This window comes from Pleurodeles waltl, chromosome 2_2 (genome assembly GCF_031143425.1).
Source record: "Pleurodeles waltl isolate 20211129_DDA chromosome 2_2, aPleWal1.hap1.20221129, whole genome shotgun sequence".
In the NCBI taxonomy this organism is placed as follows: Eukaryota; Metazoa; Chordata; class Amphibia; order Caudata; family Salamandridae; genus Pleurodeles; species Pleurodeles waltl.
This window is the reverse complement of record NC_090439.1, coordinates 1194123650-1194145959: the sequence shown is the minus strand read 5'-3', so window position 1 is coordinate 1194145959 and position 22310 is coordinate 1194123650. Positions and strand designations below refer to the sequence as shown.

At 47.0% G+C, this 22310-nt stretch overlaps 1 protein-coding gene across 1 annotated transcript in view; it reads right to left on the bottom strand.

The window, feature by feature from the left end:
- LOC138279298 (vomeronasal type-2 receptor 26-like) overlaps window positions 1-22310 on the bottom strand; it is a 147856-nt gene that overhangs the window by 37604 nt on the left and 87942 nt on the right. The window contains exons 3-5 of the mRNA XM_069219394.1: window positions 21637-21858; window positions 9156-9279; window positions 5406-5411 (exon numbers count right to left, since the gene is read on the bottom strand). Coding sequence (XP_069075495.1) covers window positions 5406-5411; window positions 9156-9279; window positions 21637-21858 — 352 coding nt within the window. The remainder of the gene's footprint in view (window positions 1-5405; window positions 5412-9155; window positions 9280-21636; window positions 21859-22310) is intronic.

Below are 22310 nucleotides of genomic sequence, written 5' to 3'. Positions count from 1 at the left end.
CCATGTATTGGGACAAGGAAGCTATTTTATAACTAACATGTCATCGTGATCACAAAATGTCCCTACGCAGGAATGCCAAATCTAAACTCGTACCACGTCTATCGGCAATGTACCAGACTGTATCCTTGACTAAAGCACAGAGTGAATATGTTATGAAGAACTCCAGTGCTGAAGTAGGCAAAACAGTGTGATATGAATAAAAAACAACACCGTAGAACTGGCCATTTCGTAAAACAACAGTACGAAGCCTAATAAAAAGTATTTAGAGCAAAGTGCACAGAGGCTCTAAGCTGTCAGCAAATGAATTAAATACATTCAGGGCAAAGTGCAGAAAGGCCTAAAGCCTGAAGCTAATGCGCAAAATATACGTAAAACTAACCACACTACACCAGGTCTTAGCGGCGAGGTGGGAGAAGGATCCGCTGGCTGTAGTTTGATGTTGGCGAGGGCAAGGTTGGCGGAGCGGAGATGGCGGGTGGTAGTGTGGAAGGTGAGTCGCTTGTTGAGGTAGGCCGGGCCCATGTTGGGAAGAGCTTTGTGGGCATGAATGAGGAGTTTGAAGGTGATCCTCTTGGTGACAGGAAGCCAGTGAAGGTCTCTGAGGTGGGCTGAGATGTGGTCGCGGTGTGTGATGTTAAGGATGAGGCGTGCTGAGGCCTTCTGTATGCGTTGCAGTTTCTTCTGGAGCTTGGCTGTGGTTCCTGCGCACAGCTCATTGCCATAGTTCAGTCTGCTGCTGATGAGGGCGTGGGTGACCGTCATTCTTGTTTTGGTGGGGATCCATTTGAAGATCTTGCAAAGCATGCAAGTGTGTTGAAGCAGGAAGATGAGACGGCGTTGACTTGCTGGGTCATGGTGAGTGATGAGTATAGGATGAAAACTAGATTGCGTGCGTGGGTGGTGGGTGTTGGTGTGGTACCTAGGGTGGCTGGCCCCCGGGAGTCATCCCATGCAGAGTGGTTGGATCCGAGGATGAGGATCTCTGTCTTGTCCGAGTTAAGTTTGAGGCAGCTCTTCTCCATCCATTTGGCGATGGCATGCAGTCTGTCGTGGAGGTTGGTTTTGGTTGTGGTGGTGTCCATGGTGAGTGAGAGGATCAGCTAGGTGTTGTCTGCGAGAGAGACGATGTTTAGGATGTGGGATCGGACAATGTTGGTGAGCAGTGCCATGTAGATGTTGAAAATATTTGGGCTGAGAGAAGACCCTTGAGGAATGCTGTAGTTGTTTTTGGTGGCTCCCGACAGGAAGGGAGGGAAACGGACTCTCTGATTTCTGCCGGAGAGGAAGTATGTGATCCAGTCCAGAGCCTTGTGGTGGATCTCGGTGTCGTAGAGGCGAGTGCAGAGGGTGTGGGGGCAGACAGTGTCAAAAGCAGCCGAGAGGACCAGGAGGATGAGGGCTGCGGTTTCGCCTTTGTCAAGCATGGTCCTGATGTCGTCGGTTGTGGCGATGACGGCGGTCTCGGTGCTGTGGTTCCTACATAATCCGGATGGGGAGATGTCCAGCGTGTTGTTGTCCTCCAGGAAGTGGGTCAGTTGGCCATTGATGATCTTCTCGATGACCTTCACCGGGAAGGGGAAGAGGGAGATGGGTCAGTAATTCTTGAGGTCTTCGAGGTCCGCTTTGGGTTTCTTCAGCGGGGCGTTGACTTCGGTATGCTTCCAGCTCTCCAGGAAGATGGCAGTCTCGAAGGAGCTATAGATAATCATACGGACTTGGGGGGCGATGATGGAGCTTGCTTTGTTGAAGACATGGTGGTGGGCAGGGGTCGGAGGGAGATCTGGAGTGGATGGTGCTAATGGTTTTGATGGTGTCCTCGTCGTTGATGTGGATCAAGGAGAGCAAGACGTTTGTGTGGCTGGGTGTGTCGGGGTTGGTGGTGGCCGTGGTGGTAGTGGGGGGTGGGGAGTTGAAGCTGTCGTGGATTTCTGTGATCTTGCGATGGAAAAAGGTGACAAGGGAGTCGCAGAAGTCTTGCGATGGAGCGGGGTCGAGGGAACATGACCTGGGATTGGTGAGTTCTTTGATGATGCTGAAGAGCTCTTTTCTGTTGTGGGCGTTGTTGTCGATGTGATCTTTGTAGAAGGATTTTTTGGTGGTGCGGATGAGCTGGTGGTGCTTGCGGATGGCTGTCTTGAGGGCAGCGTGATTGCTCTCTGTTGGTTCATGGTTTCACTTCTTCTCGATTTTCTGGCACTTCCGCTTGGAGGCCTGAAGGTCGGCAGTGAACCAGATGGCCTTGTTGCTGGTGCGGTTGTCGGAGGATTTTCTGAGCGGAGCAAGGGTGTTGGCACAGTCGTCTAGCCAATATCTGAGGTTGAGGGCGGCAGTGTTGGGGTCGGTGGTGCTGGGTGGTGGGGCCCGGTTGAGGGTGGAGATCAACTGGTCTTCGGAGATCTTGTTTCAGCTGCGGTCGGGGATCTGTTGTGGGCGGTGGTGAGTGTCGGGTTTCTGGAAGGTGAAGTGGACGCAGCGGTGGTCGGTCCAGTGAAGTTTGGTGGTATGGCTGAAGGTGACCTGGCTGCTGGCAGAGAAGACGGGGTCGAGCATGTGGCTGGCGGAGTGGGTGGGCGTCATGACCAGTTGTTTGAGACCGAGGTTGGTGAGGTTGTCGATCAGAGCGGTGGAGTTGCTGTCGTTGGCGTTCTTGAAGTGAAAATTCAAGTCGCTGAGGAGAATATAGTCTGTGGAGGTAAGGGCCTGGGCGCTGATTATGTCAGCGATAGAGTCACTGAACTGTGGTCGGGGCCTGGAGGCCTGTAGGACTGTAGGCAAGGGTTCCTCTGAGGGTGGTGTTGGTGTTGATGTGAATCTGGAAGTGTAGGTGTTCGGCAGCATTGAGGGTGTCATTGGTGTTAGTTGAGATTATGATGGTGTTCTTGTGGACTATGGTGATTCCTCCTCCCGGTCTGTTGGTGCGGTCTCTGTGGGTGATCTTATAGCCTTTGGGGATGGCTGTGCCAATGTCTGGTTCCGAGGAAGGATTCATCCAGGTTTCGGTAAAGAAGGCGACATCTGGGGACCATGAGGTAAGTAGGTCCCAGAAATCAATGGCATGCTTCTGAACGGAGCAGATGTTGAGGAGGATGCAGCTGAGGTGGTTGTGTGTGGTTCTGGCATGGTGCTTGGCGGGTTGGTGGCAGGTGAAGCTGCAGGTCCGACAGGAGATGGGTCCGTGGGAGTTCGTTGGCACTATAGCGGCGTCTGGTGGCGTGGGGAGTGTGTGGGCCAGGGGGTCTGGCGCTGGGCACGATCCAGGCATGGACGGGCACAGACGGGCTTGCCTATTGCACGCCAGCAGCACGGCCACGCAGCATCCGCCATTAAGAAGGGGAGGTGGGAGGGAAGAGCAGCTGGGAGGCATGAGTGATGGGCGAATGGGGGCGCGAGGGGGGCATGGGCGCAGGGACGCAGCAACAAGAATGAACGGCAAGAAAAGCCAAAAACGTGCAGGAACGCGAAAAAGAAAGCAGCGAGTAAAAGGCACAGAAGCCCAGAAATGGCACAAAACAAAGAGGAAATGGCACAAAACAAAGACAGATACAAAAACAAACACACTTGAAGCTCAACATCCTGATGTGCTCCTACTTTGGGAGGAACTCCTATTACTGGTTGTAGCTGTTGTTGTCTACTGGGTGGAGTTTCCGACAACGACTGAGTACTGCTTTGAGAAAGAGATAAGTCCAATACAATGCCACTGCTCATTGGTGTTCCTGTGATTAGAGAGGCTGCCTGTGTGCCAGACCTGGGCCTAGGTCTAATTTGGAATGGGGCTGCTGATGTGGGAGTGCTGCTCCCAGCTTGCTCCCCATAGGCTGGTGCGGCAGGCACACATTTTTGCCTAAAAAAGGTCTAGGGCGACATACCAGTGGTGGGAAGCTCCTTCTTATCACTGGCCGCTTTCTTGGTAGCAGCTTTCTTTGGTGCCACCTTGAAGCTGTCAGTTGGCAGTAGCGCTTAGCTTGACAAGCTGAAGAGATATCCTTGTGGTCGTGAATGTGGTCATGCGTCACGTTGAGCACACACCTCCTGTCTGGCAGTACTGTGGGTGATGTTTCTTTCTCTTCGTGCACCTAAAAGCAACCATGCAAAAAGGATCAGTGAAATGTAGCATTGTTGCAGTTGCATTAGTAGTAAAAACAATATCATTTAATGGTTACTTAACCAAACTTATGAATAATTATGAAATACAATGTATCCATTCGTAAAACCACACCAACACTAACTTTTATTATCATCTACACTCATGAAGGATAAGAAAGAGCAACAACTACAACATACAGAATGTAACTGTTACCTTTATCTGCATCAAGTTGGCATGTCGCACTCAGGGAAGTGCTGGTGACAAATGGAATAATAGTCCTTCAACAGTGTTATGTAGTGCAACTGTACACCTATGGCAGACATGAGGCTAATGGAGAACATGGAAAATAATATATATATGCTTTATTTAAAAAACAAAATCTAAAACCAAGAAAAACAAATATTGAACTATTATTTTCATACTATTATAACATTAAATAAAATAACATTTGTGAAACAAATTATGAAAAAAGATTAACATGTAAAAAAATAGATTTCAATTGCTGATGTCATAGGGGAAGGGGACTACCATGAAAAATCACAGGGATTTGGGAGGCAAGGAGTGGTGAAGGTGAAAAAAGCAAAAAAAGTAAATGATAAAATGTAAAAAAAACTGCCCATACAGTACATTTAGTAAAAAGCATTGACCTACTAGGCCTGAATAGTATCACACAAAATGGCCACCAGTCACATGGTCAAACAACAACCATCAAGGAGGCATGGCCACCACAACATAGAAGAACACATGCAGGACTACTGGCTACCTACACAAGATGGCCACCACCCACATGGTCAAACAACAAGCAGGATGACTAGAAAACAAAAACACATGTAGGTATAAGACGACATTTGACTATACAAAAGGGGTCCCTGGCCAGATGGCATGGGGAGCAAAGACAAATGGTGGCCTATGACAAGCACTGGCTAGACAAAGAAGGCATTGGTACAGGAGAAAAAACAGAATTAAATCAGTAATCCCAAAAACAAAAAGTAAAGGGGACTACAATTTTACAACAAAAATACACATCATACAAAGGCATCAAGTACTATTACCCCACCATACACTGTTTGCAGAAACAAAATGAGAAATACATCCGAACAACATTTTGTTATCTTTAATCCAAGGCCATCCATGGTGTTTCATTTCCACAGACACCACAAACAGTTGTTTCGTCATGCACTCATGACTAGTACTGGGTCTACAGCTGCTGGAAGGTCTATTCCATTAACAGACTAGGCCACTTAACATTAGCATAGTGAATTTAATGAATATTGTAAATTTACAACACAAAACATGCTGAAAATGTAGTGAACTGTAAAACATTTTCCTTTATAGAACAAAAAACGACAAATAAAACTATAACTAGGCCCCAAATGCAGACCACCTACCACAATAAATTCTAGAAATTGAATAAAAATACGAATAAATCCTGGTGCATGTCCTCTATCAAATAAACAAGTTTTACAACACCATGTACAGTATTTTGTTAAACTTACTTGTGAAATCTCAAATACACCAAAGTTGTTAAATACAATGATAAGGAGACATGAGACAAAGAAAGTGCTCCTTTCAGCTTGAAATCCAAGGAGAAAGTGACCAGGAGATAGACAAAGCACTGGAAGGAGCCTGCTGGAAAGGAAAAGGAAGTTGGAATCTCTGTGGCACTTTCTGTTGTTGAAAAAAAAACAAAAGTACTCCTTGCACAACAATATCAACGCAAAAATGTAGATTTTAGCTGCTCCAGCTTTGCCAGGTTGTAGCAGCAGTCGATCGCGCTCACTCACACTCGACTACGTCACAAAAGATGCGCCAGAAGTCGTTGGAGCAGATCAAACTCTGAGAGCCGAGGCCAATGGCGTTGCACTTTTTCAGCCAGCCAGCTGGGCGGAAACATCGCACTACGGCGGTAGGAAAGCCGGTGGCTTGGCTGGTGCCTTTCCACAGTCGTATTGGCGGTCTCAGCGGTAAGCCCACGGAGATCGTATTCGGGACCAAAGGGCCTCATTAGGAGGCTTGCAGGCCGACTGCCAGCCCTGTGGAGAGGAGACCGCCATGGAGCTGGTGGTCTTCCCCCAAGTCCCATTATGACGTTTCATCGGCCTCAGCTGCTCATGGAGCCGAGGCCAATGACATCGCACAGAGGGGAACTCCCCCATCCTTGAAATGTGCACTATCTGCAACACAGGGTCTGGACAGTGGGGCCATGCACTGCACAACCCATTGGCCCAGCACTGGGTTTACACCAGCCTTTTAATGGTAGGGTTAATGAAAAGATGGGTATAAACTGGACTTGTGATCAGTACAGTGATGCTGAACTCAGCATGTTGCGGCTTACCACAACTCTGACCGCCGTCAGCCTGTCGGGAACTATGTTCCTGGTGGGGACAACGGTCCCCTGGAGGCCCAACTGCCAGGGTTGTCATGTTACCGTCAGATTGCCTGGAGTGCGGTGGTCCGACCACCACTGCAATGTAAAAGGTCTCAAGACTGCCAGCCTCTTAATGAGGCCCACAGTCTTTTTTGTGTTTCATTTAGCTGTATTTTTTCTACCATTAAACATACTTCTGTAGTCTATTCCTATTTCAACACTTATTTCTAGGAGTGTGTCACGGTAAGCTGTTGCTGTTCCTCGGATAAGTTAAAAACATTTTTAGGTTTTTTTTTATAGTGTTTTGTTTACTAGTGTTCTATGTTAGACCTACTTAAAGTTTAGTAGTAATGTGTAGTTATTTTTTTTTAATGGTATGTTATGTATTTTGAATACCTTTAATGTCATGTCTATCTAATACTTAAAACTAGTGCTTTCTGTGGGTGGGTATGGTATGTTTTTTTCAGGTTTACAGATCTAAAGTTATCCTATAGACATGTGGGTTTTGTGTTTTTTACCCAAAAAAATGTACTTGGTTTCGAGCAAACCATTTCCCTACTATTTTCTAGGTTTCCTTGAGTGTCCCTTTTTTGATTTTTTTTATGGTTCCTTATGTTTTTTTGTTGCATTTTATTTGGACCTATTTCATTTTTGCAATTTTGGGGCTTTTTTTGATTATTCTTTTCTCTCTCTGTTCGATTATATTTTGACAACATGAGTATGGAGTAAAATGTACAGCTACCAAATAGTACATTTGATTTAGGTAATTATCCCTAGATGGGAAATCTTAAATTTTCTTATGTATGTGCATTTGCTGTACTTGCAAAGCATTATTTTACATTTCCATGTGTTGCATTTACTTGGTGCGATTTGATTGTATTTTTATTTCTGTGCTTAGTGTGAGTAATTTCAGCATTTTTTAGTAATTAATATACATTATTTTTATGTATCAGTCTTTATTTCTAATTTACAAATATGTAGTTTAGACTGATGTATACGTTGAGGTTTATTGGTTAGTGTGTAGGTAGCTTAGGTTTTTAGAACAGTCTTAGATATGTTAATGCGAGTGGAGGGGGCGCTCGTTCTGTTTCGCTGCGTTTTCTGCAATGTTTTCTAGGAAGAAGGTGTAAGCAATACAGCAGCAATTTGCAAAACTGTGAAGCCCCGCTTAAACAATTTCTACTATGAGGATGAATGAGCTCATTTTTACCACTGTTAAAAAGTTTTCCATGCAACATTAAGGGCCTCATTACGAGTCTCTAGACTGCCAGATTCACGGATACGGATACGGAACGCTGCCACCGCGATGGTCCGAGCACCGCATTACAACCCTGGCGGTCGGGCTGCCAGTGAACTGCCAGCTCCGCCAGGATCAGAGATACTGGGAGTCTGGAGGTAGGTGGCGGTCCTAATCTGCGAGGGCTGCGCTTCCCTGGGGATTACGACCTTGTTCTCCACCAGCCTTTTTATGGCGGTAGCACTGCCATGAAAAGACTGGCGGAGAACTGGTGCAGGGGAATCCAGGGGGGCCCCTGCACTTCCCATGCACTTGGCATGGGCAGTGCAGGGAACCTGCTGGCAAACCCCATTGCAGTGTTCACTGTCTGCTTTGCACCCTGCGGGCTACAGCCGATTACGAGCCAGAGGCAATGCTGTTGCCTGTTTACCGCTAGGCCAGCGGGCAGAAACTCAGGTTTCTGCCCACTGACCTAGCAGGAAACTCATAATAACTCCGGCAGGGAGGTCATCGCTTGGCATCAGCCACCCTGTTGGGAGTTTGGCAGACTGAATTTTCCATCTGCCAAACTCAAAAATGGACCGTAAGTGTTAGCATTGGCCAGAAAATGTGGAATAGCATTGTGTGATGGATTTGATGGTTGAACAAGGAAGTGTTCCCTTGTCATTGACATTGTTATGTGGTATTAAAGGATCATCTTTAATGAGCAGGAGGATGGAATGCCATGAGGAATAGCCAGTATTAGGAGGCCAGTATTAGGTGTGTTTTAAGAGCTGTAGTTGTTGCATATAGTGTCTATTCTGAATATGAAGAAGTTGTTAATGCTGGTTATGTTCTTAATTGAGTTTGGGATGGTGAACATCAGGGAGGGATTGCAAAGTGTTGGACTTAGAGAAATAGAAAAACTGGAATTAACAAAGAGCCAATCTAATTTGTCTAGATGGGAAAACAACTGATAATGGCAGAAATGCTGGGTAGAAGGTGAATGCTGAAGCGGTTCTGATAATGAAGGATAAATTACCAGCTAGGTGTGAAACAAAGTGCACAGAAAAGGACCAATTGAGATAGGAGGAGACATAAATTACCCATGCAATAAAAGGGAATAACAAATGTTGACACAAGAGCTAGCAATATAACATCCTACTAAGTCAGTTTCCAAAGAATTGTAAAAACTAATGGCCTGATTATGATCTTAGTGGACAGGTTTACTCCACCACAAATGTGATGGATATCCCATCCGTCGTATTATGATCCCATTATCTTCTATGGAGATTGTAGAATGGCGGACAGAATATCTGTCACATTTGTGATGCAGTAAACCCATCCACTGAGATCATAATCAGCCCCTTTGTTTGTAAATGCATGTGTTCCTTCTACTGTATCAGTATCTTTGAGATCATCTGCTCGTACGTGTACTTTTGTACAACTAGTTGCTGATCTGTAGGAACTATAAAGTATTCTCTCACCAGTCCTGTTTGAAAACTCCCCTTCGGCACATGGCACACAGTCAAAGCAGCAGGTGGGCCTCCCTTCTATTGGAGCTTTTCGATACCCAGGGGGGCAGCTCTCACTGCAGACAGAGTGAGGGATCTATGAAGAAAGAGGTAAAAGAGGACTGAGATTAGATGTAAAGTCTGAGATGAGGGATGTGAGTCTCCAACACACAAGATAGCAGGGTGGGAAAAACATCAGTCTATTTACAAGGGACACTGCAAATCTTACAGTAGGAACAAGGTTGTTGTAAGAATATTTTAGTAGCAGTACGTGGGCATGTTATTTTAGAGTTAGGCCGCAGACTGTGCACTTCGCCTAATATATTTCATTTTATTTCATTTTGTTATTTTAGTACCAGCCACACTTTGTGGTGATGATTTATTTTCTTTTATCATGCTAGGAGAGTGAGCATGTAGAGTGTTTTCGTCTAGGAGAGTGTTTACATATAATAGCATGTTAGTTTGTACTGTGCTTTTGCTCAAGGCTGTGCAAGATCATCTTGCTAGATTTGTTAGTCAAAAGCTGGGACATTACAGTACACAGACACATATGTATTTTCACATCAGGATAGCTTCTTAGAATATCAGATGTTTTATTATAAAAACACATCTGCTGCCTCCACACGTCAGAGCAATTATTCTAGCCAGAAATGCAAACATTTGCTGTGCACTTCGTTGCAGCTGTTTGCTGAGGCTTGAAGTCTTTTCTGCTCTCATGGTAAAGGACACTTAGTAGACCAACAGACCTCTTCGCTACTGTCATATTCAGGTATGAGGGATGGTGCTTTCTTGGGGATCCTGAAGGGTGGATTAGGCCTGATACCGCTGTGCTCTATCCAGTGTAGAATTCTAGTGGCATAGGTAGGGATTCTACAGCCTAGCATTGTGACATTATGGTGGGACTGTTCCTGTTTTTCACTCTTCTTGTCACTTTTCTGCTATTATTATGTTTCATCATCCTCAGTATTGCAATACATGCCTTTTTATCTAGAATGCAGCTGATTCAATAAAACCTATCAAACCAATTTCTGCTTCTGCTTGTCTTTGCATGTGTGAGACAAATGTAACAGAGAGAAAAGGGCAAGAACAGTTACACCACAATTTCCCTGAGAGAAATCAGAACGTCATGCGCTCAGCTGCCACAAAGTCACCTCTACCTAAGGTATCGGTGAGGTACTGCTAGCTGGCCGGAAAGGTTAGGCCGACAGTTGTCATGCGGCGTGGGATTGGACTCAGTCCCCCACAAATCTGGTAGTGCTGCAGGCCAAAACCAGCAGTCTTATTACTCTGATAAGAGCCAACATGACAGGGTTCATTGTGTTCCTTTAGACATTTGTTCCTGAATGCTCCAATCTTTGAAAAGCAATATTACCACGTACAAGAAATGGAATGTGGAAGATGTTACATGCCAGTACAGCAGTTTCCAATCAAGCAAAAGCTAAACACTACAAGGATTCATGGTTATGATTCAGAGATTTCTTGAATGAAAATGACAACTATTTAAAGGTTGGATTGACAACTGAATATCTAATTTTGTGAAGGCCACATCCGCAGTACTATATTGCGAGTACTAAGCATGTGACTTTATGTCCTGGTACCTATTGTGGAGATATGCCCGGATGCCAGGGTTCCTCCACACACATAAATCTTTGGCCAGCAGCAAAATTTAATCCACTGCAGGAAAAAGGTATTTACTTTTTTATTGTGTCAGTGTTCATCCCTAACTTTAATCCACCCACTGAACATGAGAGATAGCAAGAGAAAGAGTAGTTCCACAAGAACAGGGTAGGACTCCCACAGTTAGCCCTCCTGCGTGATAGGGTGGCAGGTTTATATCCACACGTCCTGCTCTGACACTTAAAATGGTGAGGAAAGCCTTCTAGGTACCAGGGATGCTACGAAATGAGGCAGTAGATAACAGGAAAAGAGACCCATCTGTCTCCATATCAAGCAACAGCTTAACTCTACTGAGGTCCACTGTTGCCCACTGCAGCCAGTAAGGCACTGGCTGTGGTCACTTCTGCCTACAGTGAAGTTCATTCCCCTGCTACTGTCACATTCCTTAGCTGTTAAAGTTCCAGACAGAGCATGCCGTGTCCTTTTGTTATTAACTCTCTGGATACTGTCAACATTTTTACCTGGGTCTTAGCAGAAAGAAGAAAGGGAAAAGGGGTATGTATAGGAAGGGACATCTGAACATTTGGGCACCTAATTCCTTAGGATAAAGGAGAAGGACCATGGTGCATTTGGTGACACACAGGCAGCGGCCCAGTGTAGGAGGCTGGCCTGGCTTGTAGTGGGTACCAAGGGGTACTTACACTCTATACCAGGTCCAGTTATCCCTTATTAGTGTAGAAGAGGTGTTTCTAGCAGCTTAGGCTGGTAGAAGGTAGCTATAGCAGAGCAGCTTAGGCTGAACTAGGAGACATGCAAAGCTCCTACTATACCACTGGTGTCATATGCACAATATCATAAGAAAACACAATACACAGATATACTAAAAATAAAGGTACTTTATTTTTATGACAATATGCCAAAAGTATCTCAGTGAGTACCCTCGGTATGAGGATGCCAAATATACACAAGATATAAGTACACAATACCAAAAATATGCAGTAATAGCAAAAGGAAGTAATGCAAGCAATGTAAAGTTACAGTAGATTGCAATAGGAGCACATAGGTATAGGGGCAACACAAACCATATACTCCAAAAGTGGAATGCGATTCACGAATGGACCTCAAACCTATGTGAGCTTGTAGAGGGTCGCTGGGACTGTAAGAAAACAGTGAGGGTTAGAAAAATAGCCCACCCCAAGACCCTAAAAAGTAGTTGTAAAGTGCACCTATATTCACCAGAGAGCACAGAAGTCATGATAGGGGAATTCTGCAAGGAAGGCCAACACCAGCAATGCAACCAAAGTGGATTTCCGCATGAGAGTACCTGTGGAACCAAGTCCAAGAGTCGCGAGAAATTCGAGATTGGGCAGATGCCCAGGAAATGCCAGCTGAGGGTGCAAAGGAGCTGCCACCGGAATGTAGAAGCTGTGGATTCTGCAAGAACGAAGAGGGCTAGAAACTTCCCCTTTCGGGGATGGATGTCCCACGTCGTGAAGAAGATTGCAGAGGTGTTCGCACGCAGAAAGACCGCAAACAAGCCTTGCTAGCTGAAAGGGTCGTGGTTAGGTTTTTTGGATGCTGCTGTGGCCCAGGAGGGACCAGGATGTCGCCACCTGGATGAGGAGACAGAGGGGGCACCCAGCAAGTCAGGGAGCCCTCACAGAAGCAGGCAGCATCCACAGAAGTGCCGGAACAGGCACTACAAAGGGGAGTGAACCGGAGCTCACCCGAAGACACAAAAGGGAGCCCCACGATGCCGGAGGACAACTCAGGAAGCTGTGCACTGCAGGTTATAGTGTAGGGGACCCAGGCTTGGCTGTGCACGAAGTAAATCCTGGAAGAGTGCACAGGAGCCGGAGCAGCTGCAAATCATGCGGTACCCAGCAATGCAGTCTAGAGTGGGGAGGCAAGGACTTACCTCCACCAAACTTGGACTGAAGAGTTACTGGACTGTGGGAGTCTCTTGGACAGAGTTGCTGAGTTCCAAGGACCACGCTCGTCTTGCTGAGAGGGGACCCAGAGGACCGGTGATGCAGTCTTTTGTTGCCTGCGGTTGCAGGGGGAAGATTCCATCGACCCACGGGAGATTTCTTCAGAGCTCCTAGTGCAGAGAGGAGGCAGGCTTCCCCCAGAGCATGCACCACCAGGAAACAGTAGAGAAGGCGGCAGGATCAGCGATACAAGGTTGCAGTAGTCATCTTTGCTACTTTGTTGCGGTTTTGCAGGCATCCTGAGCAGTCAGCGGTCGATACTTTGGCAGAAGGTGAATAGAGAGATGCAGAGGAACTCTGATGAGCTCTTGCATTCATTATCTAAAGAATTCCCCAAAGCAGAGACCCTAAATAGCCAGAAAAGGAGGTTTGGCTACCTAGGAAGGAGGATAGGCTAGCAACACAGGTAAGAGCCTATCAGGAGGAGTGTCTGACGTCACCTGCTGGCACTGGCCACTCAGAGCAGTCCAGTGTGCCAGCAGCACCTCTGTTTCCAAGATGGCAGAGGTCTAGAGCACACTGGAGGAGCTCTGAGCAGCTCCCCTGGGAGGTGCAGGTCAGGGGAGTGGTCACTCCCCTTTCCTTTGTCCAGTTTCGCGCCAGAGCAGGGCTGGGGGATCCCTGATCCGGTGTAGACTGGCTTATGCAGAGATGGGCACCATCTGTGCCCATCAAAGCATTTCCAGAGGCTGGGGGACGCTACTCCTCCCCAGCCCTGACACCTTTTTCCAAAGGGAGAAGGTGTAACACCCTCTCTCTGAGGAAGTCCTTTGGCTGGACCCCAGGAGGGCAGAAACCTGTCTGAGGGGTTGGCAGCAGCAGCAGCTGCAGTGAAACCCCGGGAAAGGTATTTTGGCAGTACCCGGGTCTGAGCTAGATACTCGGGGGATCATGGAATTGTCTCCCCAATGCCAGAATGGCATTGGGGTGACAATTCCATGATCTTAGGCATGTTACATGGCCATGTTCGGAGTTACCATTGTGACGCTGTACATAGGTAGTGACCTATGTACAGTGCACGCGTGTAATGGTGTCCCCGCACTCACAAAGTCCGGGGAATTTGCCCTGAATGATGTAGGGGCACGTTGGCTAGTGCCAGGGTGCCCACACACTAATTAACTTAGCACCCAACCTTTACCATGTAAAGGTTAGACATATAGGTGACTTATAAGTTACTTAAGTGCAGTGGTAAATGGCTGTGAAATAACGTTAACGTTATTTCACTCAGGCAGCAGTGGCAGGCCTGTGTAAGAATTGTCAGAGCTCCCTATGGGTGGCAAAAGAAATGCTGCAGCCCATAGGGATCTCCTGGAACCCCAATACCCTGCGTACCTCAGTACCATATACTAGGGAATCATAAGGGTGTTCCAATATGCCAATGTGTTTTGGTGAAATTGGTCACTAGCCTGTTAGTGACAATTTGGAAAGCAGAGAGAGCATAACCACTGAGGTTCTGGTTAGCAGAGCCTCAGTGAGACAGTTAGTCATCACACAGGGAACACATACAGGTCAATGAGCACTGGGGCCCTGGCTGGCAGGGTCCCAGTGACACATACACTAAAACAACATATATACAGTGAAATATGGGGGTAACATGCCAGGCAAGATGGTACTTTCCTACACAAGCCCCCCAAAACGAAGGACAATAAGACTAGCCATGACCTGATGAGTCTTCATTGTCTAAGTGGAAATATCTGGAGAGTCCATCTGCATTGGAGTGGGTACTCCCAGGTCTATGTTCAACTGTATAGTCCATTCCCTGTAGAGATATGGACCACCTCAACAATTTAGGGTTTTCACCTTTCATTTGTTTTAGCCAAAGTAGAGGTTTGTGGTCCGTCTGAACAATGAAGTGAGTGCCAAACAGGTATGGCCTCAACTTTTTCAGTGCCCAGACCACAGCAAAGGCCTCCCTCTCTATGGCAGACCAACACTTTTCTCTAGGGGTCAACCTCCTGCTGATAAAAGCAACAGGTTGATCCTGGCCCTCAGAATTGAGTTGTGATAAGATTGCCCATACCTCTAATTCAGATGCATCAGTTTGAACAATGAATTTCTTGGAGTAACATGGGCTATTTAGGACAGGTGCAGTGCACATGGCCTGTTTAAGCTCCTCAAAAGCTTTCTGACAGCTAGCTGTCCACAATACCTTTTTAGGCATTTTCTTAGAAGTGAGGTCATTAAGAGGGGCTGCAATGGAGCCATAGTTCTTTATGAACCTCCTGTAATACCCAGTGAGGCCTAAGAAAGCTCTCACCTGGGTCTGAGTTGTAGGGGGAACCCAATCTATAATAGTTTGGATTTTCCCCTGAAGTGGTGCAATCTGTTCTCCGCCTACCAGGTGTCCCAGATAAACCACTTTCTCCTGCCCTATCTGGCACTTTGAAGCCTTGATACTGAGACCTGCCTTTTGCAGGGCCTCCAAGACTTTCCACAGGTGGACCAGGTGATCATCCCAGGTGGAGCTAAAGACAGCTATATCATCTAGATGTGCTGCACTAAAAGCTTCCAAACCTTGCAGGACTGTATTCACTAACCTCTGAAAAGTGGCAGGTGCATTTTTCAAACCAAAGGGCATTACTTTGAATTGGTAGTGCCCTCCAATAGTCGAAAATGCAGTTTTTGCTTTTGCATCCTCTGATAACTTGATCTGCCAATACCCTGCAGTCAAATCAAAGGTGCTTAGATACTTGGCAGATGCCAGTGTATCTATGAGCTCATCTGCCCAGGGTATAGGGTGAGCATCAGTTTTAGTTACCTGGTTGAGACCTCTGTAATCTACACAAAACCTAATTTCTCTTTTCCCATCTTTAGAGTAAGGTTTTGGTACAAGTACCACAGGAAAGGCCCATGGACTTTCAGAGTGCTCAACCACTCCCAGTTCAAGCATTTTCTGAACCTCTTATTTTATGCAGTCTCTGACATGGTCAGGCTGCCTATAGATCTTACTTTTGACAGGCATGCTGTCTACAGTATTTATAGTGTGCTCACAACAAGAAGTGGTACTGGCACAGTAGAAAAGAATTCAGAAAACTGACCCAGGAGATTTATGCAGTGGTATTTCTGCTCAGCAGTAAGACAATCTGCCAAAACTACACCTTCCACTAGAGCATCTTGTTCTGTGGAAGAGAAGAGATCAGGGAGAGGGTCACTCTCTTCTTCCTGCCCTTCATCTGTTGCCATGAGCAGGGTGAGATCAGCCTTGTCATAGTAGCGTTTTAGGCGATTGACATGGAGCACCCTAAGGGGACTCCTGGCAGTGCCCAAGTCAACCAAGTAGGTGACTTCTTCCTTCTTTTTAACAATTATGTGAGGTCCACTCCATTTGTCTTGGAGTGCTCTTGGGGCCACAGGCTCCAAGACCCACATCTTCTGTCCTGGTTGGTACTGAATCAGAACAGCCTTCTGGTCATGCCATTGCTTTTGGAGATCTTGGCTGGCCTGAAGGTTTTTACTGGCCTTTTTCATGTACTCTGCCATTCTGGATCTTAGGCCGAGTACATAGTCCACTATGTCTGGCTTAGGAGATTTTAAAGGTTGTTCCGAACCCTCCTTCACAAGTGTTAGAGGACCTCTTACAGGGTGTCCAAATAGGAGTTCAAAGGGGCTGAAGCCCACTCCTTTCTGGGGTACCTCCCTGTAAGCAAAAAGGAGGCAAGGTAACAAGACATCCCATCTCCTCCTGAGTTTTTCTGGGAGTCCCATTATCATTCCTTTTAGAGTTTTGTTAAATCTCTCTACCAGTCCATTTGTTTGTGGATGATAAGGTGTGGTGAATTTGTATGTTGCACCACATTCCTTCCACTTGGCCTTTCAAGTATGCAGACATAAAGTTGCTACCCCTGTCTGATACCACCTCTTTTGGGAAACCCACCCTGGAAAAGATTCCCAGGAGTGCCTTTGCCACTGCAGGAGCTGTAGTGGTCCTTAGAGGAATTGCTTCAGGATATCTTGTGGAATGGTCCACTACCACTAAGATAAACCTATTGCCTGAAGCAGTAGGAGGGTCAAGGGGACCAACTATGTCAACCCCTACCCTTTCAAAGGGAACCCCAACTACAGGCAGTGGAATAAGGGGAGCCTTTGGGGTCCCACCAGTCTTGCCCCTGGCTTGACAGGTGACACAGGACTTACAAAAATATTTTGTGTCCTCTGTAGGAGGATGGACTGGCTTGTAGTGGGTACCATGGGGTACTTACACCTTGCACCAGGCCCAGGTATCCCTTATTAGTGTAGAGGGGTGTCTAGCAGCTTAGGCTGATAGAAAAGGTAGCTTAGCAGAGCAGCTTAGGCTGAACTAGGAGACGTGTGAAGCTCCTACAGTACCACTAGTGTCATATGCACAATATCATAAGAAAACACAATACACAGATATACTAAAAATAAAGGTACTTTATTTTTTTGACAATATGCCAAAGTATCTCAGTGAGTACCCTCAGTATGAGGATAGCAAATATACACAAGATATATGTACACAATACCAAAATATGCAGTAATAGCAATAGAAAACAGTGCAAAGAATGTATAGTCACAATAGAATGCAATGGGGGCACATAGGGATAGGGGCAGCACAAACCATATACTCTAGAAGTGGAATGCGAACCACGAATAGACCCCAAACCTATGTGACCGTGTAGAGGGTCGCTGGGACTGTAAGAAAACAGTGAGGGTTAGAAAAATAGCCCACCCCAAGACCCTGAAAAGTGGGTGCAAAGTGCACCTAAGTTCCCCAAAGAGCACAGAAGTCGTGATAGGGGAATTCTGCAGGAAAGACCAACACCAGCAATGCAACAACAATGGATTTCCAGACGAAAGTACCTGTGGAAAAAGGGGACCAAGTCCAAAAGTCACGATCAAGTCGGGAGTGGGCAGATGCCCAGGAAATGCCAGCTGTGGATGCAAAGAAGCTGCCACCAAATGGTAAAAGCTGAGGATCTGCACGAACGACAAGGGCTAGAAACTTCCCCTTTGGAGGATGGATGTCCCACGTCGTGAAGAGTCGTGCAGAAGTGTTTTCCCGCAGAAAGACCGCAAACAAGCCTTGCTCACTGCAAGGGTCGTGGTTAGAGTTTTTGGATGCTGCTGTGGCCCAGGAGGAACCAGGATGTCACCAATTGCGTGAGGGGACAGAGGGGGCGTCCAGCAAGAAAAAGAGCCCACTCAGAAGCAAGCAGCACCCAGAGAAGTGCTGGAACAGACACTACGAAGTGGAGTGAATCGGTGCTCACCCGAAGTTGCACAAGAGAGTCCCACGCTGCCGGAGGACAACTCAGGAGGTCGTGCAATGCAGGTTAGAGTGCCGGGGACCCAGGCTTGGCTGTGCATGAAGGAAATCCTTGGTGAGTGCACAGGAGCTGGATTAGCTGCAAAACATGCGGTTCCCAGCAATGCAGTCTAGCGTGGGGAGGCAAGGACTTACCTCCACCAAACTTGGACTGAAGAGTCACTGGACTGTGGGAGTCACTTGGACACAGTTGCTGGATCCAAGGGACCTCGCTCGTCGTGCTGAGAGGAGACCCAGGGGACCAGTGATGCAGTTCTTTGGTGCCTGCGGTTGCAGGGGGACGATTCCGTCCAACTTGCATTACTTCAGTAGTATGTCAGAGTATCGTACACAGATATATCATTTTGAGTCCTAAATATTGCTTATGAAAATATCAACCCATTAGATGTAGATTTTCTACAGGGACATTTTCTAATACTCGTTATGTAGGGCATGATAATTATGTCAGATGGTATTCTGACAATGGTGTTGTGGTATCAGCCTCTTTGCTTCCAGTCTCTTAGAGCCCATGTGATGCACAAAGGTACAGGACAGCCAGGGGCTCTGAGGGCTGGGTTACTGGAGACAGAGCAGGGCGCCAAGACCTAGGGCCCTGGGGGCCTCATAGGGCTCTGAACAGTTAGAGCCTTTTATCCTAGTCAAGCATGGGAGACCTCCAGGGGCCTGCAGGATCCCATCCTGGGCACTTTAAGACATGGTGGGCTAGGGAAGGGAGCTGCGGGCCTGCGGCTTTAATCTCAGGGCCAGCCAGAGCTCTGGTCTTGGGCCCAGTTACATCTCTTTAACATAGATAGTCAAGGGAGATCTTCCCGGGCCTGCAGGACCCAATCAGGGGCTCTTTGAGACTTGGACTCAAGGCTTTCACCCCTAAGACAGCTGAAACTCTGACTTGGGGTCTGGTTAGAGCTTCTTAACTTGTCCAAACAAGGGAGCCCCCCCCCGGGACTGAGGTACCCCGGGCACTTTGTGGCACAGCGAGAAAGGAGAGGGGACCCAGGGCCTTGACCTTCCAACCCCAGTGCAGCTGGAGCACTGGCACAAGTTAGGACAAAACTTGTTAACCTGGCCAAGCATGGAAGACATCCCTGGGCATGCAGGACACCATAACAAGTATTTTGTGACACAGCGGGATGGGGAATGGAGTCCAGCACCAGAGGCTTCTACCACCCCCTTCTAGCTAAATCTCTGACCTGGGGCCAGAGTGTTGGAATCCAGACAGGCTGAGGAGACCTCCCCAAGCCTGCTGGACCCCATCACAGATACTTTGAGACATGGTTGACCAGAGCAGGGGTCCAACAGCCTCCTGTTCTCAGTCCAGCTGAAGCTCTGACTTGAGTCCTGTTCAGAGCTTCCTAACCAAGAAAGGCAGGAAAAACCTCTGTAGGCCTGCAGGACCTTACCCAGTGCACTCTAAGACATGGCTCACCAAAGCATGGAGAAAATGGACGGGGGCTTCCACCCATCCCATATGCGACACAGCAGGTCCAGGGCTTCCAACACAGATCCATTTGGAACTCTAACTCAAGGCCTGGTCACAGTTTCTTAATTGAGAAAAGGAGGGGATAACTTCCTGGGCCTGCTGGACCCCCATCCTGGACATTTAGAGACACAGCTAGCTGTAGGAAAGCCCTGGGCTGTAAGCCTCCCTCAGCCGGTCAGAACTCTGACCTGCAGCTCAGTCAGAGATTCTCAACCAAGCAGGGAAGACCCCATGGCCATGCAGGACACCATCCTCAGCTTGTTGAGACACAGCTGATTGGATCGTCTTAACCCAGCCAAGCAGGGGATCCTGCCCAGTACTCGAAGAACCCCATCCCAAGAGCTTTCATGCCCAGTAGGATGGCTAGAGCATCCCAGATGGGTTGTCTGCGCTAGAGCTAACTGGAGCACTGACCTTTGACCTGGTGAGAGAATATTTACACACCCAAGAAGGGGAGCCCCCTCCTGGACTGCAGGATCCTGTCCCAAGCACTTTGTCATACTTTGGACCAGGGCAAGGGCCCCAAGTTAAGAGGGTCCTCACCCAGGGCCTGCCAGAACACCACCCACTACCCTCCCAGTGTTAGAGGGGGACATTGAAGACAATGTATCTGGCCTCCTGGAGCTCTAAGTGGGATTGTAGCTTAAAATGAGTCCTCACTGGGACTTCCTGGGGAGTTCAGAATTCTGAACACTGAGGGCCATATTTATACTTTTTGATGCTCAACTGCGCCAACGCAGTTGTGCGTCAAAAAATGTAACGCCGGCTAATGCCATTCCAAAGCACCATGCGGGTGCCTTATTTATTGGATGACGTTAGCTGGCGCTGCGGACTGGTGTGCGTCAAAAAAGTGACTCACACCAGGCAGCGCCGGCGTAGGGGAAAATGGAGCTTGGGCATAAAAAAATGGGGCAAGTCGGTCTGAGGCAAAAAATCTGCCGATTTGCGCCATTTTTTTTTACTCCCAACCCCCATTGAAATGACTCCTGTCTTAGCACAGACAGGAGTCATGCCCCCTTGCCCAATGGCCATGCCCAAGGGACTTATGTCCCCTGGGCATGGTCATTGGGCATAGTGGCATGTAGGGGGGCACAAATCAGGCCCCCCTATGCCACAAAAAAATTACGGAAAAATATACTTACCTGCACTTACCTTAATGTCCCTGGGGTGGGTCCCTCCATCCTTGGGCGTCCTCCTGGGGTGGGCAAGGATGACAGGGGGTGTCCCTGGGGGCATGGGAGGGCACCTCTGGGCTCCTTCCGAGCCCACAGGTCCCTTAACGCCTGCCCTGAGCAGGCGTTAAAAAATGACGCAAACGCGGCTGGACGTCATTTTTTTTGACTCGCCCACGCCCGTGCGATGCACGGGAGTTTAAATATGGCGCACAGGCCTGGGAGTCATTTTTTAGAAGGGAACGCCTACCTTGCATATCATTAACGCAAGGCTGGTTCCCCCTTCTAAAAAATGGCGCACATGGTGGAACTTTGACGCCCACTGCGGCGGACATCAAAGTATAAATATGGGGCAGTGTTTGCGCCGAATGTGCGTCAAAAAAAACGACGCAAATCCGGCGCAAACAGAGTATAAATATGCCCCTGAGTCACTTCAAGGAAATGATGTGTTTTGTTTATTTTATTTATTTTAAGTACAGTGATGTTGGCATGGCACATTTTGCACCACTCATGTAGGTGTGGTAAATGTCAAACACGCATATTTTTACACAAAACCTTCTTTTATTTTTGCACAACTATACTACTAATATCAGGCACTGACACCACCAACATCGACATTCAAACCAACCATCACTCTTTTTTTCACTCATTCAGTTGCTGACTCATTATTTCATCCAGTCACTCATTCCCACATGTGTGTTATGAAAATTGAATAAATAGTAGCCTCCACATTGATATGTGGGTATATTTGCTTACATATTTACTTAGACATGTAAATAGCACTTTTTCAAAGCTTTGTCATAGCTACAGTTACAGAGCATGAGGGAATTTAATCCGAGTACGGGTATCATGGTAGTACCTAGATAAAATATTACCTGCATATGTACCCACGTAGGAATCTTGCACTCACCAGGTCTACATTAGGTCCCTCAGAGTGCCATATGATGGAGCTTTGGTTGATTGAAAGTTGGTTCCCTGGTAAGGCTGAAAGGTCAAAATTTCCAACCTTGATGCCGGATATTGATCCATTGGGAAATTTAACCCAGTTTAGTATGTCATACTTTGCTGACACGACACCTGTTTCATCAAAAATAATGTTGTCACCAGCTGCTATCATAAGAAACGTGTTCAGCTGTTAAAAGAACAAAATACATATTAATTAGCATGGGTGTAGAATCATTGGGGGAAGAACGTTTAGTAACTTAGATGTGTAGGAAAGACATACATGTTTGAAACTTAGATGTAGTTTATCGCAGTAATCCCATGTAATAAAAGGATGTTCTACCTGAGCTCTATTGGGAGAAAACTGAGCTTTTTGCAGATGCCCCTTAATTTTTGCCCCCATGTTTGACTGATCCTGGTGTTTTCTGGTTGTGTGCTGGGATCTGCTAACCAGGCCCATGGTGAGTGCTCTGTTTAAAAAGTTATATGGTAATTAGACATAATTATACTTGGCTCTGACAACCTACCCACAAGTCCCTAGTATATGATATGGCTACTGGAGAGAGTTTGTTCCTATTCATTCAATTCTAAACTCAAAAAGCTGGGTATCGCATAGGATGAAGCAGTAAGATGGTCGTCTGT